We start from the raw sequence: 19,779 nt of genomic DNA, 5'->3' as shown, positions 1-19,779 counted from the left end.
ATTTAATTCGATGGGGGGGCCACTGATTGTAATTTGCATTCACTTACATAAAATAGTTATATACAGGGTTTTCATAGTCTGGACGGATTTAATTTGCTTATAATTTTTATAAAAATGCTCATAATGAAATCAAATAAAGTGCAAACGGTAGCGGAAGGATTAAATTTTTAGTTGGCAATACTGTTACCGTATCAAAGATGGCGTCGGTGAAAGAGAAAGCGCAATGTGTTCTTTGGTACGCAGAGCTAAAATCACCAATTCTGGTGTGTCGAAAGTTCACCAAAGAGTTCAAAAAGCCGGCACCGACTGAGAGTGCAATCCGAAAGTGGCATGCTAAGTGCTTGGAGACAGGAAGCGTCCTGGACCGTCCTCGAAGTGGGAGGCCGCCAACATCGCTTGCAACAGTGAGCAGGGTAAGGGAAAGCATCATCAACAGCCCACAGAAGTCGATTCCTAGTGGCGCCCAGTTGGAGGTATGGCGGTGAATGAACTGAGCTGGTGCAGATTACAGGTTAAAAATTTAATCCTTCCGCTACCGTTTGCACTTTATTTGATTTCAATATGAGCATTTTTATGTAAATTATAAGCGAATTAAATCCGTCCATACTTTATGAAAACCCTGTATTAATATATTAACTCCGTTTCTTGTCAGTTTTCGTACGATCTTTACAGGTTATTCAATTGCCCGTTTTAGATGTCAAAGGTTACCCTCTGTATATTATCTGAGAATATTTTGGTTCGATTCTTTGAGTGGACATTGATGGTAATTTGCATTCAATTACTTAAAATAGATATATATTAATATACTGACTCCGATTCTTCTCAGTTTTCGTGGGATCTTTACAGATTATTCAGTTGTCCGTTTTAGGTTTCAAAGACAACTGTATGTAGATTATCTGTGAGTAATTTGGTTCGATTCTTTAGGGGGCCACTGATGGTAATTTGCATTCATTTACATAAAAGTGTTTTATTTTAATATATTGACTCCATTCCTGATCAGTTTTCGTGGGATCTTTACAGATTATTCAGTTGTCCGTTTTAGGTTTCAAAGACAATTGTATGTAGATTATCTGTGAGTAATTTGGTTCGATTCTTTAGGGGGCCACTGATGGTAATTTGCATTCATTTACATAAAAGTGTTTTATTTTAATATATTGACTCCATTCCTGATCAGTTTTCGTGTGATCTTTACAGATTATTCAATTGTCCGTTTTACGTGTCAAAGATGACTGTATGTAGATTATTTAAGAATAATTTGGTTCAATTCGGTGTGGAACCACCGATGGAAATTTGCATTCTTTTTTTTTTTTTTTACATACAATAGTTTTTTTTTTTTAATTTTTACATATCATAATTGTTTTTGTTATCAGATTTCATGGAAGAGATATTCAGTTTTCCGTTTTACGTATCAAAGATAATTATATGCAGATTATTTGAAGTCAATTTGGTTCGATTCGGTTGGGAGTTACCATAGTTATGGACGTTGATAATTTATTTAACGAATAAATATTTTTGTATTTCTGGCTACACTGCTTTTTGATGCCTTGATGCTTTCAGCTGTCTGCCAAAATCACCGCGGTGAACAGGCAACAGTAGAAGAAAATAATGCCAGCTTTAGCAAATGCTAAACACACAGGCAACATGGGGCCCTGATGAGTTAATATATATCGCTATTTACAAATATTAGGTTTCGCCAATATCAATATTTCAGAAGAAAAAATAACACACAAATATGGAAAGATATGCCAATCCGTTCATTTTCCCGCAATATAGGCGAAAATTTTCATCGTTCTTGTACCGTTCTCTAAACTCAAGCTCTTGGACCATCCTCTACGTTGACTTACGCAAGTAAAAAGAGCTAAAAAAAAAAATTAAGGAATCATAAAAGAAAGAGTAAATTTTGAGTAAACATTGGCAAATAGTTATTGGATATGTTAAGAAAACAAATTTATATACAGGAAGAAAAAACGTAGGGCCTATAAATATCTCTGAAAGTTTCCTTTCAATTAAGCTTTATGGAGCTATCGGGAAGCAAAACATGGGTGCCAATTTTTCAGTGGCTTCTTAAAAAAAACTAGGCTCCTAAAGAAAATCCTTCAAGTTTATATTATTTGATTTCCGATAGGTGAGACTTCCATTAGTAGACGACCTGATGGAGTGCAAGACACAAAGTTCATATGACCTGACGTCAAGTGAATATCACCACTTTAATTCGTTAGTAACTCTGTATGGGTGGTAGTACTAACGTTGTCCTTGCAGTACTAACCAGTACTAACGAAGTACTAACGATTGACACCACTTTTATATAATTTGGACAATATTTACAAAAGTGGCGATTCTGGCTTGACGTTTAATTCGTTAACAACTTTATAAGGGTGAGAGTACTAATGTTGTGCTTGCAGTACTAACTAAGTACTAACGGTTGACACCACCCACAGAGGTGGTTGTCGAGGGAATGAAACAGGTGGTAATCTGTTGTCGCAAGATTCTGTGAATATGGAGCATAGTACAATGTCTCCTAGTCAATTTGCTGAAGAGTTTCCTAGGTCTTCTTTACCACATGTGACTTTGCGTTGTCGTGCAAGAAAAACACACCCTTGCGATTTATCAATGCAGGCTTCTTCTGCCGCACTGCGTGGTGTACCTTTAGCAACTGCTGAGAGTAGAGGTCAGCAATGATGTTCTGACCAGCTCTCGTAATGCACCACTTGCCAACAATTCCATCGCACAAAGAGCATAATCTTTCGTGGGTGCAGTCCTTGCAGAGGTGGTTTTGAAATGTGAGGACAACCAATGTCTGGTACGCTTGGGAGTGTCATAGAGCATCCTTTCCCAACCTGGGGTACGCGGACCACCTAGGGTCCGCAAGTCGACCTCAGGGGGTTCGCAAGGCAATCTGAGAAAGGTACCCACTCAGTTGCGAGAAATACACCATTTTAAGTTAAATGATTGAATTAATAATGATAAGTCAATTTGCGCGAGAAGTGATATTCGACCTACAAGAAGTTGTCTATACTTCTAAACTTCAATTTTTTTGTATCTGTGTGTGTGTGTGTGTGTGTGACAGTTCCAAAAAAAGCGTGTAGAGCCTGATGTACGTGTTTGTAAACTATCTTCAAAAGAAAATCTTCTTTGACGTTTTATTTTTTTTTTCTTCAGAAATATCTTCAGGTATTCAGATCTTTTCCCAGAAATATCCATTTTTTCTATAGCTGATAGATAGGCTATTGTGATTTAGTTTTGTTTACGTACTGGATGTATTTATAAATTTGCATCATCTTTGTTAAGATTTCCGGCCCCAGGTTTGAAACCCAGGACCACCTGATTACGGAGTAGGCATCATACCACTCTAATATCACTAGATGAAACATGAAAACAGCAGTAAAAAGTCCAGGCAGAAACACTAGCCATCAGGATTCGAACTCAGGACCTCCCTAATGGCAAGCCGACGGTTGTTCGACAAGGAAATGTTATTATTGTTTATTATCTTCTATCATGTCGTCACGTCTTAGAATAATTGCTTGTCTTATATGAAGATCCCCGCGGAACGGAGTCCTCCACAAATTCTCCATGTATTTATGGTTAAGCGGTTAGCGTACGCGCATTTGGCATGGGAGATCCGGGTTCGATTCCCGGCGGGAACTAATATGGTTCGGATTTCACGTTAATTAATAGGTCCACGTCTCATATAGCCTCGCTGCTGAACGGGACGTTAAACTCAAATTCTCAATGTAAATTTGACAAATTAGACTACTGGTTAGGCAAGATATACCTTTGTGTTCATATTTTACTTAAAATATCTTGAAACCTAATTAACAGTTCTTCATATTCCTACATCTGATATCATTCACGAAACTCAAAAATATCGTCTGTCATCTTCTCTACTTTCAAAGTAGAATTTAAGGCTGAGGACACACTATAAGATAGATCGAGACCAACCTTTAAGCCAGTGAAGTAGCCGCAACCGAAGGTCTATGTAACTTGTTGGAACGTCTCTTCATAACGGCGTTGGATCGCATTCAGTATTTTAACTACAATAGTTTTCTTTGTATATATATATATATGTAATATGCATCATAAAGTGGATGATTGTGATAGGTAAGTGGTAACCTCATTGAACTTTCACTGAAGAGACTCTGGTTCGAATCCTACCAATTCCGAACTTTTTAACATGCTTCAATTCAAATGCCAGTTCATACTCACTAGAGGTACTTGAACCTGAACACACAAAGTGAGAGTGATGAATATATTTCCTGAAAGCTTGGGTCAAGGTAAGATCAAAACCGGTTACCAAAATTGGAGAGGTCTCATGCATTCCGCTTGGGGACAGCACTTTATTCATTTTTATTAAAATCTTTAAGCATGCCCGGAAAGTTCGTTGCAACCCCGAAAAATGTGAAACGATGAGACAGGTATGAAAACAGAAAAGCATGTCTTTCATCATTTCAAAAGCACAACGTATCAAAGTAAAATAAATTGTCCCAGGGTCCCTCGCAGGGTCCCAGACGGGATTCAACTCAAAATTTTTAAATAAAAAGGGAGGTCAACTTTCATATCGTATGAAAGTTGGTGTTAAATGAAAGAAGATAAATCAAGTCTCGACTCTACGATAAGCCTGTGCAAAATAACGGTGGGTCAAAATATGAACGCAATCTTCATTGCATTCTATGGCCACTAGTATGAACCTGAAACGGTGGGATAGGTGTAAAAAAAAATGTTGAAATGGGAAAGGGATTCAAGTTTAGTTGAAAGCTGATATTAAGTGAAAGAAGATGAAACACGTCTCGACTCTTGATAAGCCTGTGCAAAATGACGGTGGGTCAAAATGTCAACAAAAGCATAATTGAAAAGCCTATGTCCACTCCTATTAATCTGAAACGGTGAGACAGGTATAAAAATAAACCAAAAAAACTAGAATGTATCAAAGTAAAAAAAAATAGAAATGTCTCAGGGTCATCCGCAGGATCCCTGACTGGGTCCAACTCAAAAGTTTCAAATGCCAAGAAACTGAACTTGAATAGTCATTTTGTTAACATGTCAACCATGTTGTCATTGCATGGACAAGTACTGATTAGAAGCCCGCCAAAAGGTTTAAATCCTCTCGCTACGACAAGGTTTGAATTCTTACGAGAGAGAAAAGGCCCGGCTGGATGTTGTTTATGTAAAAATTGGAAAGACAAAACTTATTGAAAAAGTCGTGACTGTGGTAATTGGAAATGACTGAAAAAATGGGAAGAAATCGCGCAGACTCTTTCCTGCTAAACATGAGAACTTCCATTTCCTGCCGCAACTAATACAGTACCCATTGAGGTCGCTGCGACCGACTGTCTAGAAAAAATACTCAACTTGAAGCCCTTTTTCATTTCAACATTTTGAGTTGGACCCTGTCTGGGACCCTGAAATAGGTTTTATATATATATATATATATATATATATATATATATATATATATATATATATATATATATATATATATATATATATATATATATATATATATATATATATATATATATACTTTGAATCATTATACTTTTGAAATAATGACATATCCGTGGTTTTGGTTTTACACCTATCCCGCCGTTTCAGATTCATATGAGTGGCCATAGACTTTGCAATGAAGATTGTGTTAATAATTTGACCCACCGCTATTTTGCACAGGCACATCATAGAGAGTCGAGACTTGATTTGTCTTATGTCATTTAACACCAACTTTCATACGATATGCAAATTGAGCCCCTTTTCCATTTAAAAATTTTGAGTTGAACCCTGTTTGGGACCCTGCGGGGAACTCTGGGACAATTTATTTTACTTTGATACATTGTACTTTTGAAATGATGAAAGACATGTTTTTTTCTGTTTTCATATCTGTCCCATTGTTTCAGATTTTTCGGGGTTGCAACGGACTTTCCGGGCATGCTTAAATATTTTAATAAAAATGAGTTAAGTGCTGCCCCCAAGCGGAATGCATGAGACCTCTCCAATTTTGGTATCCGGTTTTGATCTTACCTTGACCCAAGCTTTCAGGAAATATATACATCACCCTCACTTTGTATTATTTTTAGTTTCATTCAGCCATTTTCTAACTCAAATATGATCAGTGGTTTCCCTTCTTCCACATACATTATATAGGTACATACTACGAGGTATGATGTCATTGATATGTGGTGTTCATTAGACAACACGCTCCAAACAATATAGAATCATCATAGAACGGAGAAATGGTTAGTGCATCACCCACTCTAAAGTATGAAGACCAAACTGCCGGTTCGGTGCTGCTAGCTTCTCCCGTTGCTGAGAAATATTTCGTGTACGTTAAGGTTTGTCTGTTCAGGTGTTGATAGCGTCACATGTGCTAGGCCCAAAATAATTGAATTATAGTACTCAGAAGCCCATATTATTTTGCTGGTGACTGTACCATGTAGACGTCAATAGATAAACCTCCTCTGCACCATGTCTGAAAGATAGAAGAACCCTGTACCTGGAATATAACAAAAGAAAATACTTATTAGGAAATGTTACCTTTTAAATTCACCTTCATATTTGTTCATTCCTTCAATATTCAATGCATTAAGTAATTATGACTGACAAATTTCAAGCTTAAATCCCATAATAAATGTATCTTGTATTGCTACTGACAAGGTATTTGATTACACGCAGACTGATACGCAGTATGAGACTGACAGTATTATTTTCAAACGATATTACTGAATTGTTGCTGACTCTTGATATGGAGCAAATACATTGCTACTATAAGCGATAAATTACTACTATCTTTTGTGCATTGTAAAATGAGAGATCGAATAAAACTTCCATTTCCAACACTACTTATCTACGTATATGATCAAATACATCTGGGTATATCAATTTGGCAATCACTATCGAACTCTATCCGTCGCCTTTATTTCAACCTGACCCCTGGGAGGATTCTCCTAGAAAAGTTAAATTAGGATTCTAATGTGGGATGTTAGGGTGTGGAGGGCATTCATTTTCTAATTAATTTTATAGGAAGTTTATTGGTTTGAGGTCTGGCCTCAGTTCGTTAAATCAGAAATGCTTCATTCTTTCTGAATTAATATATGCAATTCCACCTATTGAACCGCATAATGAACTGTGATTCGTGTCGCTACGTAACAAATATTGCCGTTGTTTAGTGGGCACGGTGTCTACTAGTATAAAATTCGTATCTTATGAGAGGGACGTTGGATCCAAGCCAAGTGATTTTGTGATGAACAATATTTGTGTCTGTGCATTTTTCAAGATAACCTCATTTCCTCCCATATTTGTATTTCATAAATTCTTCCACAGTCGTTCACTTTTATTAATTATCCGTCTTCGTTAACTTAAAGGACATACCGTGGAACGTTAAAAAAAATATATTTATTTTTTCATTTACGTTGATAAACGTGAATTTCAATCAACTTTTGGTATTTAGAGGGTTAATGTTTACTTATAAATGATTTTGATCATGGAAACTTATTACCAACATCTTTCAATTAGTGAAAAATATGTCGGCTTTACTTGAGATTAAGTTTTGAAAGTTAGTGAGGTAGTAGCAATCGAAGTTTGGTGGTTTTGATGAGTCATCCCCTCTCAGTATTTCGCTGTATCTCAATTTCTATGCACACGGCCTGTGAAATACTGATTGCAAGAGGCTCATCACGCACCACAGATTCGAACAACAATCCCCTTACTGATTACCAAGCTACTAGGGACAGGTCACGGGCGTCGTTAGCGGGGGTGGGTGGTCGGAGGGCTCGTCCTCCCCAGATTTTAGTCAAATATATTTAAAGAAACTAAGACAACTTTCCATATATAACTTTTGTCTGAAAGAGAATTTTTATTTTGATTCATCGACCCACCCCCAGTTTTAAAAAGCTAACGACGCCAGTGGACAAGAGTCGCTGAACTGTACAGAACGTTGACTTCGTTATTACGAATTGTTAAACAGTAAACATCTCTTTACTTTATTTTTATATTGACATGTACTGTATGTCCTTCAGTTAACTACTGTGAAGGTGGGTTCAATGCTTTCCACCACATGAAGTAGAGTACAGGAATACTTTGCATAACACAGTTAATTAGTTTTAAGAAACGTCCGCGCTATGCAAAACCGCGTTGCTAGAGCTTTATTTACAATCAATTTAATTTTATTTCGTTATTACAAAAATTTAGGATAATAATCAAACTTTAAAATGAAAAAATATAAACTAAAAAGATACAGGATATATTTTTGGACATTTTTTTCAGTTTTAGTTTTGCATTATGCCCATAGGCTAAAGACGATGGATAATTAATGAAAATAGATGATTCCGAGAACCCAAGAAAACCCATGGACATGTATTCTCCACTACAAACCCACATGGTGGCCTGGGATTGAACCAAGGACTGTTCATGTCAGAGATGAACACTCTACCACTGTGCCATCCTGTCCTATCCTTCAATTCTAGTTAATATAATCATGTCACATGCCAATACTTTGACTTGACTTATAGAGTATTTCCATCCATATTAGTAGTTGCTACTTCTAGTTTTATTTGGTTAGTTTTTTTTTTTAATGAATGTGGAAATGTATTACCAAATTGTAAACATGTGTAATGATAAAAAACTGGTTAGAGGAAAAGTTATGTTTTTCAAAAGTGTGTTATGCAAGATATTCCTGTATGCATGAATACATAGCCTACTATATAAGTACTTTCTTGTATATATATGTGCATTCTTTCCAAAATGTTCACTCCGTTTTTATTTCAATAGTTCTCTCCAGTTCTATTTAGAATTTGAAAACGTCTCACAATACATGACAATAAAATTGTGATAAATGAACTAGTTTGTTCTTCATTACAACTTTTAAGTTGAATTTCCTTGAATGTGTGATATATATTTTAAATGTTATTCAAGAATTAACATTTTATCTACCTACAGACTCAACTTTGTTTTTTTCTCTGAGCATCAGATTGCGCAACAGCTATTTACTAAAGTTACATCACTGCTGAAAGAGTTAAAAAAAATAGTTATATTTATAAGAAATGTAGTGTTTTCATATTAGACAAGCACTATGTTTGGAATATAAGTAACGATATAAATTTCTAATTTTATTTTCTGTTGTTTAGGATCAAGAAATACTACTGAAATATTGCATATGGCTCTGGGGACGAAGAATAAAGTAATAGCCCAGCGGAAACGTTTAGCAATCGCATGTAAAGAGAATTCAAGATCATGTTTGCCTGTATTGCGCAGACAGAATTCAGATACACGTGGATTGTAGAGGTGTATTCTGAAGACAAACCTTTTTCCCACGAATACTGGCCATTATGTAGTGTGACCCAAAGAGAAAAAGGTGAAGCGAAATGACAAAATGAATTTGTGTTGTAATTTATTTCATTTAGCGTATCAAATGAGTTTGCCCTTGGTCAAAATACTTTTTGAGTTCTTGATATTACTATTTTTTTCTTTCCTTCAACTGTAAAATAAATAATATAAAGGAAATAACACAGAGTAAGGTTCTCAGATGCGATCACACTAACATCTTGCCTAGTTGGGCAATGTTAATCAAAGACAATAAATAGTTATTTATTTTATTTATATATCAAAACTTTACCTTTAACCATATATGTAAAGTAAATTAAATAACAACACTTGAAAATAAAATTTATAACATGCCATGTTTGTAAAAAAATAAAATAAAATAAAATAAAATAATGAAAATAAATGTTGAGTACATTTATTATTGGATGCATTCTTGTTTGTTCAATAAAAAGACGATTATCGATAGATTTTTTTCGATCACTGACTAGGATATCATTTTCAATAGATACAAGCCAATGATGTTGCTAATGTCCCCTGGCACACTTGTTATTGCATTGTTATGTATTGTTAATCTGCTTAAACTTAATAAAATGTACACGAAAATCATTTCAGTTGAACTCTTTACTATAGAAGTTCCTTTAAAATTCGGTAGGTACAGGAAGGTAAAGGAAATTTAAGAAGGTGTCAAAGTACATAGGTGCCGTTCGCATTAATAGTATAGTGGTTGTGTTACACGTTGTGTACTGACACGAACTTTACCCGTTACATACGTAGTCTCGGCTAGACTCCGCCAGAACTTCGCCATGGTAGCATATATATATTAGGGTGGAGCGAAAAACTCAAATTTTCGAGTATCGAATTCTAATAGGGCTCCAAAGTTGTGTATTCGCATGATAATCAATGGAAAAATAACGAAAAAATTCACACTTTAGATCTTCAGTTCGCGCAAACGGCCTCAAGTTTGAAAAAAAAAAAAAAACGACAAAAGCACCAAAATTTACCTTCACGCAAGGAATACACAATGTACTTTTTTAAAAATTATTTCTATAGCGTCTAAGTACTTTATTTTAGTTGTGTGAGGTCATGTTTGTTATTAACTCGTTAATGTGAGTGATTTTATACATTTTATTTTCATAATGATTTTGCAATCTTCGCCCATTTCTAAATTTTTAAAATGAAATGACCCAGAACTCACCACGAGGAGGTGGCTGCACTTCGAGTTCCACCCATAACCTACCTAACTCTCGTATCAATTAGGGTGTGCTAAAGTATGTATGTTGATTTAGTCAAGGATGTTGTCATAAATTCACTTTCTTTTTTTTTCTTTTTTTTTAAATCAAATTTTGACATTGTGAGTATTGAAAGTAAAGTTACTCTAATGTAGCCATCTGTGTTTTCTTGTCCTCACACTTTTCCTGCAGACTGTGTGACAAGTTCGACACAACTTTCAACTTCCTGAGTATTGCATGGAAAATTTAAGAAGCCAAACTCATGAGAAGATTTGTCATAAGTGGTAATTTTTTGTTGTCAAACTTTCGAGCACTGGAGGGGGCGACAGCGTGCATTTTCTCCAATCTATCAGCTCACTGTAGTCCGTGGCATCAAAATTTATTGAAGGTGCCGTAAAAGTTCTAACAGACTTATCCTTCGGATCTTAATTTCTTGACTCTAGCATTCTCTTGTAACCTAACTCTCGTATGTGTTGTCTTTCATCCACTGTCATAGCCAACATATGTTCTCTAGATGACAAAAAACGTGTTTCTCTCAATCACAGGATCGATGATTCTTTTAATGTTATTTGGCAAATGTTTAATTGTTTGAACTAACTTCAAATTATGTTTTGGTCCATATTTCATTGACATATCTCTGTTTGTCGAACCAGACAGGAGCATGCGTCTTTATAATGTAGTTTACAAGCATTGGACACAAACTTTGAGTTTGTTTGTAGGATCTGTTTGAGAAACGTACACTTGTAAGATCCGGTTTGCACATGTTAGCCTTCGGAAGTTAAGCCACATCTGGACCACACTGCCCTGTCTGAATTGCTTTCTTAGAACTTGGCACCTTCAATAAATGTTGATGCCGCGGACTACAGTGAGCTGATAGATTGGAGAAAATGTAAGCTGTCGCCCCCTCCAATGCTCGAAAGCTTGATAACAGAAACATCACTTATGCATGACAAATCTGCTCATGAGTTTGACTTCTTAAATTTTCCATGCCATACTCAGGAAGTTGAAAGTTGTGTCAAACTTGTTACAGAGTCTGCAGGAAAAGTGTAAGAACAACAAAACAGAGATGGCTACATTAGAGCAACTTTGCTCTCAAGATTCACAATGCCAAAATTTGATTAAACATCTGAATTTAAGGCAACGTCCTTGACTAAGTCAACATAATTTAGCACACCCTAATTGGTAGGAGAGTTGAGTAGGATGTGGGTAGAACTCGAATTGCAGCCCCTCCTCGTGATGAGTTCTTAGCCATTTTATGGAAAAAAAAAAAGTTGAGAAATGGGCGATGAGCTGCAAAATCATTATGAAAATAAAATGTATAAAATAACTCATATTAACGAATTATTAACAAACATGACCTCACACAACAAAAATAAAGTGCTTAGACGCTATAGAAATGGAAAAAAAGTAATCCGTATATTTCTTGTGTAAAGGTAAATTTTGGTGTTTTTTTCTTCCTGTTTTTTTTTTTTTTTTTTTTTTTTTAACTTGAAGCCGTTTGCGCGAACTGAAGATCCAGTGTAATTATTTTCATTATTTTTCCATTGATTAGCACGTAAATACGCAACTTTTGAGCTCTATTTGAATTCGATACTCGAAAATTTGATTTTTTTTCGCTCCACCCTAATGTATAGGCTATAGTATCCAGTAATGTAGGCCTACTATATTTCTTATCAATATACGCCCTGATCGGACTCCTTCGAAAAACATTTCTCCATTCTCAATCTTTAATATGCAAGGAAAACTATATAAGTAATCAAATGTAATTTAGATTCAAATATAGGTAAGAAACATTTCATGGTCAGCTAGTGGAACATTTGTAAATTCCGGAATGCGAAACCAGAAACCGACAGAGTAAACATTATTCCATTACTTCATTACTATGAGGCCACATGTTGTTCTGAACATATTAATCTTTTTACAATATCTGTTCTATTTAAAGTGAAACAAGATTGAAGAAAAATAATTCACCAAAATTAACCTAATGCTTAATTTATATAATTCATTATCAATTTTTAAGGGCAATGCAATTGTTCCAGTATTTTCTCTATTTACGTTGCAGAGGTGGAACTATTTTGCTAATTTTGGAAGCCATGAGTTTCTTTTGAGGGAGATTGAGAGGGTAATACCTGTAACTTCAAATTACAATTCATCCCATCTACATTTGACCGTCTGAAAATATAGGGTTATTACAAATGATTGGAGCGATTTCACAGATGCATAATAACTGTATTGCTGTATATACAAGGTGTTTCAAAACAACACCGAAAACGTTTGGGAGGTGATTCCTGACACCAAAATAAGATGAAAAGTATAGACCAATCTAGGTTCACAAATGCCTTCTTTCGGAGTTAAAGGCTGCCGAAAACATGAAAAAAAAAAAAATGAAATTTAAAGGTCCATAGCTCTAAAACCATGGAACCTATCGTAGTCGGGTCAGGACTTTACTTGCGAAGTAATATGTGCCCTATACAAAAATCCCTGTCTCAGAATCCTGAGGTACTCACGCAATATTTTTTAAAGAGGAGGTTTGGCTACGGACATATAATTTGAAGTACTCACCAACTACCTGAATAAAAATTGTTGCGGAAGTACCGCACGATTCTGAAACATGGATATTTGGATAGGACTCATACTAGTTCCTAAGTGAAATCTTGACCCGGCTATGATAAGTCCCATAGTTTTGGAGCTATGGATCTTTAAAGTTCATTTTTTCATGTTTTCGGCAGCCTATAACTTCGAAAGGAAGCATTTGTGCACCCAGGTTGATCTATACTTTTTGTCTTATCTTTGTTTCAGGAATCATCTACTTTCAGTATTGTTTTGAAACACCTTGTGTATACTGCGATCATTTTTTTTTTCACACAGAAAAACCCAAAAAGTTTTTGTTAACAATTACAAATGTTCGATATGTGTCCCCTTAGTGATTTGACACACAACAAGCCGAAAATCAAGTTTTTCCCACACTCGGCGCAGTATATCCCTTCAATGAGTTCAAAAGCATTGTTGATGCGGGCTCGCAGGTGGGCTTGCAGTTCTGGCAGGTTTGCTGATAGAGGAAGTGTAAACACTGAATCTTTCACATAACCCCACACACAAAAAACAAAGGTCTACGCATGGGGTTAGATAAGGAGAGCGTGGAGGCCATGACATGAAATGCTTTCTCGGCGCCTGTCGCCATCTTGACTCCCTGCTCACTGCTGTGCTCTCGTGGAAGAAATGTGAAGTACACCTGCAACAAACAAAACTCTGAGTTTTTCTACTTTACTATTAAGTTTTGTTACAATATCTCAATTACTACAGCTACAGTGAATTTATGAAATCGCTTCAATCATTTATAATCATCCCGTATATAGAACCCCAGCAAATGCAACCTATTTGTCATCCTGAAAGCAAAACGAACTTATAGCATGTTATGGTAAAGCAGAGACAGAAGTGATTATTGTAGAATTAAATTCAGCTGAGAAATTCAACGTTATAGTTGATGAAACTCGTTATACTAAAATACTATCAACGAGTCAACGGCGCCAACTTTCCAAAATTTATGTGGGTGCATATCAATGGCGGGGCTTGTTATATTTTTTATCGGGGGAGTCTCAATAATTTTGATTGATTTCCTTTTAGTTAAAATCCTTTATGAAGACTATCATAAAGAGTTGTGCTGTGATAAAGTAAAATATATGTTAGGTTTGAGTAATGTTTGTCTTCTTTTGGATATTAATGGAGGAGGACAGTGGCAAGCCACAACAAGATAAAAACAATCAATACAAACAATTTCAACAACAAAATAAAACGTCAGCTGTACGTAAAAGACGTTTTCAAAAAATGAAATGAAATCTTTACGTGCTACGGTTATTCAGTGCATATTTAAATTCCGGGATCTGTACCTTTCCATTCGTTGATGAATTGGAATTTTCAGTCTCTGTTTTCTTCAGTTTTTTTCCACACTAAATGCGTAGTTTAAAATTCTACAGTGCACTTACAAACATTTATTTTCTTTCACAGCTAATGCAAAATTCCTTTGTATTTTCGGTTATAAGGAATCATTAACCAACGGAAGTTTGTTACTCTTTTGAAAGGTATCAATAATAAACATTTGTCAGAGGTATTTGTTTTACGTAAAACTTCTTACGTATGCGTGTTTCTCGAAATCAAATTTGTGTCAAAGCAGTCGTGTACACACTTTTAACTAGCTCTAAGTTGATTATATAAAACAATTTAACATGAGATCAATGATAATGCCAGAAAGTGAGTAAAGGGACAGGCGACCCCTAGTGACTACGTCTGCACCCCCAACTGTCCCTCCAGACATGTTGTATTGTTGTGATGTAGATTAAGTAACATAAAACTTTCCTTTTAGGTGTATAAAACAATATCTGCTTCCCAAATTGTCTCTCCATCTCCTACCCCCTTCCCCGCAAGAAACTAAAATTGGTGTCGTTACAGCATGGGATCAAATAATAAACCTCTATAGATATCTGCTAACTTAACCCTCGAGAAGTCGCGCTGAAAAAGTAACGCGAGTAGTCGCGCGCGGTCAAAAGGACCGCACGAACATAATGTGTTGCAAATATCGTTTTAAACATTTTTCTTGCATTAGAAACGTAATTTTGTACATTTTCTGATTAAGAGGGAATAACATTTTTATTATTATAATAAGTTACTGTATAATATATACAGTAATAACTATTAGAGGAACCTACAATTAGACATGTACTGTTTTTTTTTTTTATTTCTTTTTTGGAATAAATTGTTTTTTTTTTTTTTTTCGTTACATATTTCTTTAGATAGATAGCTACGCACTGGTTTTATTGAAAATTCTAAATCTGATGACGATCTTTGGTTTTTGTCAACTCTTTGGTTCGTCTAAAATTAGAAATGCAATAGCAAATTGGTAAAATAAATACTATATAAACATAACACTAAAACAAAGCTTCACAGAGCACTTTACATTCAATTAGAACTCACTCGTAGCTAAGCGGTTAGAATACACGCCTTTGGCGTTGGACTTCCTTGTTCGATTCCCTGTGGGTGCTTATGTGGTTCGGATCCCACGTTAAGAAATAGGTCTACGTCTTACATAGCCTTGATGCTGAAAGGCGCGCTAAATTGAAATCAAATCAAATTTGCATTGAATTATTTTACGGTCCTGTTATTTTGAAACTTCACCTATACAGCACTACATTGAATTATTTTAGGTTATTTTCAAATTTACACTTTTCTACACTCGTCGCTTATTTCGTCCTCTCCTGCTCTGACTACATTCAGGGAATCGCTGGTCATTTCTGGGTTTAAGATCTTCAGACTTGCTCGCAGACTCCTCACTTCATCTTTCGTGTTCACTCACTTCTACATTTTCTTTGTGATCTTCCTCAGACAGAGCTTCCACTAGATCATCTCGGCTGATTTATCCAAATAGTCCATTCTTTTAAGCTCCCTCCGTTTCCCTCCGTTCTTTTAAGCTCTTCATTTCTAATTTCCTCTTTTTTCACACTTGGTATCAGTTTGTTAACTGTGTCGACCTCTCTTCCGTCCATTAAAATAATATTTATGTTTATAAAGCTAAAAACATCTCTAAAGCAAAGGTCACCTGCAGACCGAAACACTGAGAAAAAACATTACACGGTTAGTCGCGCGCGGTGGAAAGCACCGCAGAATCACTAAACAATCACTAGTAGTTAAACTAAACAACGGAAAACGGAGTGATTGAGCAGGAATGTTCGGGAAGGTGAGGGGGAAGATTAGCTAGACGGAGGAGTCTGTCGGACAAACAGTATGGGCACACGATCAAAAATAATTTCCCTGCGGTGCTTTTGACCGCGGCGCGACTACTCGAGGGTTAATTGTCCTGTAGGAAAGCATGGTGGCTTAATAGTACAGAACTTATCTTTGGTTCAATCCCCGGCTACGTAAGTTTGTAATGTACAGCATCTTGTCTGTGGGATTTCTCAGGGTTATACATTTCTTTGATTCTCACGTTTCCTTCCACATTCTCATTCCACCAATAACTTTATAATGACACTTTCATTAGCTCATGTTACCTTTAGCCAACAAGGTATAAACGTGGGGCGTAAAACTACAAATTACCTTTCATTTTCATTACATTGTTCTGTATAAAACATAACTCTAAACGTTAAAGAATATAAATTACTGTTCTTCGCACGGAAAGAATAGTCAATTCAAAACAACTCACAGATCTGAAATTTATGCAACTTGAATGACAGAAAAAACGTTTGGGTTGCCTACCTTAGAGGCACTGTGGTATTCACTGTACAATTTTTGTATATATTTTGACTCCCGAATTCCCGCACCAGACGAAAATAAAAAAACAGTTTCGTACGCGATTAGATTGAGTGAAGATTTATATGTGTACAAAATTTGATAGCTCCGACTTTTTTCTATGTGAAAATCTTATGACACACACACAAACACACACACACACATACACTTGTTATTTAAATATTGAATCAGATAATGATTATGCCAGTAAATGGCTGAGAAAACACTTATACACTAAATTATATGGACAATATAGAGAGAGTACAGTCTTTCTTTGAGTAGGATCACATGACTATAACTACCACTGATTTGACCGTTTTCATGTGTTTTCTATCTATTAACCCGTAGCTAATCATTTCTGGTAAGAACGGTTCTGTAGGCATTTTAAATGTTTTTAAGTTCCTTAACGATGTTTGAAGAGCAGTAAGTTACGTAATACGCGACTTACATCAAATCACAATTACGTAATACATATCGAAAATGACAATATACTAGGCATATGTCAAATGCTACATTAATATAGTTGTAAGTCTATATTTTCCATACTTGGAAAAAAGAGTATTATTGTCTGTTTCCATTAGCTGGGGACACTGAACATCTCATTACACCAACACGAAAGAAATTGAGATCTTGGAGAGCCACAATATAGAACATCGTGATCTCGGATTTGGTACAATTACTATAGGTAAATAAAGAGTATTCTGATTTCTGGCATAATATTTCATCTTACAAGAATTAACACATATATCATTGCAACTAAGTAATACTGCATCTCATAAAATATAATTCTCATTAGACTGTGCTGGAGCCAGGGCCGTATTTACATATAGGCCAATATGGGCCATGCCCGATGCAGATTTTTTTTTTTTTTTTTTTGAGGATGCAAAATTTCTCTTACCAACTTTTTTTTTCATTTTCCAGTTCTAGAAAATTGGCCGGAAACATTGATATAGGGAGGCGGCGCTTTTCAATGACCCAGTATGGCAAAATTTTCAAATATGGCCCTGGCTATAGTTCCCTATCAACTGCTTTCCTGTATTAGCTAGAAAGTTCGATTGTGTACGAAAATGGTAAGAGTTTGCATGCCTAGCTCACTCAAGAGTACGTACATACTTTTGTGTGCTGGCTAATCCTTAGCAACCGATGCAAAAGTATTGTTTAATACTGTATTAGTAAACAATAAGGTTGTATTTATGAAATTTTTAATAGAGCCAATCATTTTAGCCCTGGATTTCAGTAGATTATTTTGCAGTCTTGGGAAGATGACAATATTGATAAGGTAAATAGGTTTTTTTTTTTTTTAATAACATTAGATTCAGCGATTTCTCATTTAAGAACCAGTTTGAAGCAAAATGTTTTCTATGTTCATTTAAATATATTAGTTTTTGTAATCTTTTAAAATGAACAACCCTTAAAAGTGAAAATTAAAATAATTCAAGCCTACTGTTTTCAAAACACAAAATGTTAAAATATTAAAATTTCACATTGTACAGTCAGCAGCAAAAGTATTCCCCCCTATGACTGGCATAGTTCCATTACGCCGGCTCCAGTACAAATTACACATTAGGTCGGCTGCTATCACAAACGCCTGGCTATATGCAACGCAATTTATACCAAACATTTCAACTAGCAGGAAACAGTTGGTATGCCTGTAAAGCACTTAAACAGGCTTTTGCTGAGGAAATTGACGCACGAAAAAAATTTTCACTTCAAGATTAATCTGAATTGTTTGGAGCTTGTTGCCTAATCAGTGCCATATATCAATGACACTAGAATTTATGTGCATAATGTATTATTTCACTACATTCTGTATGTAGGAAGAACGAAAAAAGAACACTGTTCACACATGACTTAGAAAATAGTTGAAATTAACTGAAAATATCAACTTTGGAACGATTGAAGTAATAAGTCCATAAATCTTTGTGTTCCCTTATGAACCTATTCCAATTCTCCATCATTCTAGTCATTCCAACACCTCTTTCCTTCTTCACAGGAGAAGATCTTGCATATCACACAGAGTATGGATTGAAATTAATATTGAAGCACGTTAAAAATTTCGAACCTGCGGCGCTTCGAACCCTTAGTAAAAAGGCGATGCAGCAATCACTTCTATACACCCATCATTTAATTGGTGTTGTATGCTCTATTATTGCTTTATTATTATTATTATTATTATTATTATTATTATTATTATTATTATTATTATTATTATTATTATTATTATTATTATTATTATTATTATTATTATTCGAAGCCTCCACCAGTTCTCAGATTCTATTTTACGTAAATTATTGTGACGGAAAATAAAATATGACTTGTGCAAAAATTACGTTTATACGCTACAAGAACTGTAACCCCCTAATTATTCGCAATAAGCCCAATTGTGCTTGACTGACAAAACCTTGTGTGAAGCATGAGAGAAGGAAGTACGATGATTTTTAAAAAAAATCGAATTCGAGGTTCCAACGGACTTACACGTTTCATCACCTGTACATACGGGAAAAGTGATTTTGAATATTCGTTCGTCCGTTTCAATCTAATGGGTACACTACCCTAAAAATTATATCATTTAACAAATGAGCACCAAATTTTAAACTTGAGATTCGCTAAAAGAGTTTCGCGAATTTCATTCCTATCCCAAAAGTACTGAAGAATTACGGTAGTCAAGATATGGCTCGAAAATGGCTCTAACAATTATATATATCGTTAGAGCTAATAGTGGTACTAGTAGTAGTAATTTATTTATGGCGTTGAGTGCTTTCCGGACGATTTTCTTAAAACTGACAGATAATTTTGTTTATTTTTCGTAAATATATACGAGGGTGGTTCAATAATTATTGTCCCTGACCTATAAGGAGTATTATTTTTCCAAAAAGTCTCTTTTTATAATAATGCACTTCTTTCACCTATGCTGTAAAGGCACTATGCCAGCTTCAAAGAAAGTCTCTGGCTGAGCCGTGAGCCA

General features: G+C 35.4%; 1 protein-coding gene and 1 long non-coding RNA gene across 5 annotated transcripts in view; one reads left to right on the top strand and one right to left on the bottom strand.

The window, feature by feature from the left end:
* The window catches only part of LOC145686939 (cytochrome P450 4d2-like), a 41,105-nt gene extending 27,344 nt beyond the window's left edge, over nt 1–13,761 (top strand). For both annotated transcript variants that reach the window (XM_081760551.1, XM_081760552.1), the window contains exon 5: nt 9,111–13,761. In XM_081760551.1, coding sequence (XP_081616677.1) covers nt 9,111–9,265 — 155 coding nt within the window. In that variant the 3' untranslated portion in view covers nt 9,266–13,761. The remainder of the gene's footprint in view (nt 1–9,110) is intronic.
* LOC145686965 (uncharacterized) overlaps nt 1–19,779 on the bottom strand; it is a 109,875-nt gene that overhangs the window by 2,426 nt on the left and 87,670 nt on the right. For 2 of the 3 annotated variants that reach the window (XR_014131657.1, XR_014131659.1), the window contains one exon: nt 5,558–6,481. This is a non-coding gene — a long non-coding RNA (uncharacterized LOC145686965). Of the gene's footprint in view, nt 1–5,557; nt 6,482–19,779 lie in introns of those variants that run through there. The other variant, XR_014131658.1, reaches the window with a different exon arrangement.

The sequence above is a fragment of the Thermobia domestica genome, chromosome 1, assembly GCF_964235325.1.
Source record: "Thermobia domestica chromosome 1, izTheDome1.hap1.1, whole genome shotgun sequence".
Taxonomy (NCBI): Eukaryota; Metazoa; Arthropoda; class Insecta; order Zygentoma; family Lepismatidae; genus Thermobia; species Thermobia domestica.
The sequence above is the reverse complement of the archived record's forward strand: the minus strand, read 5'-3'. Positions and strand labels throughout refer to the sequence as shown.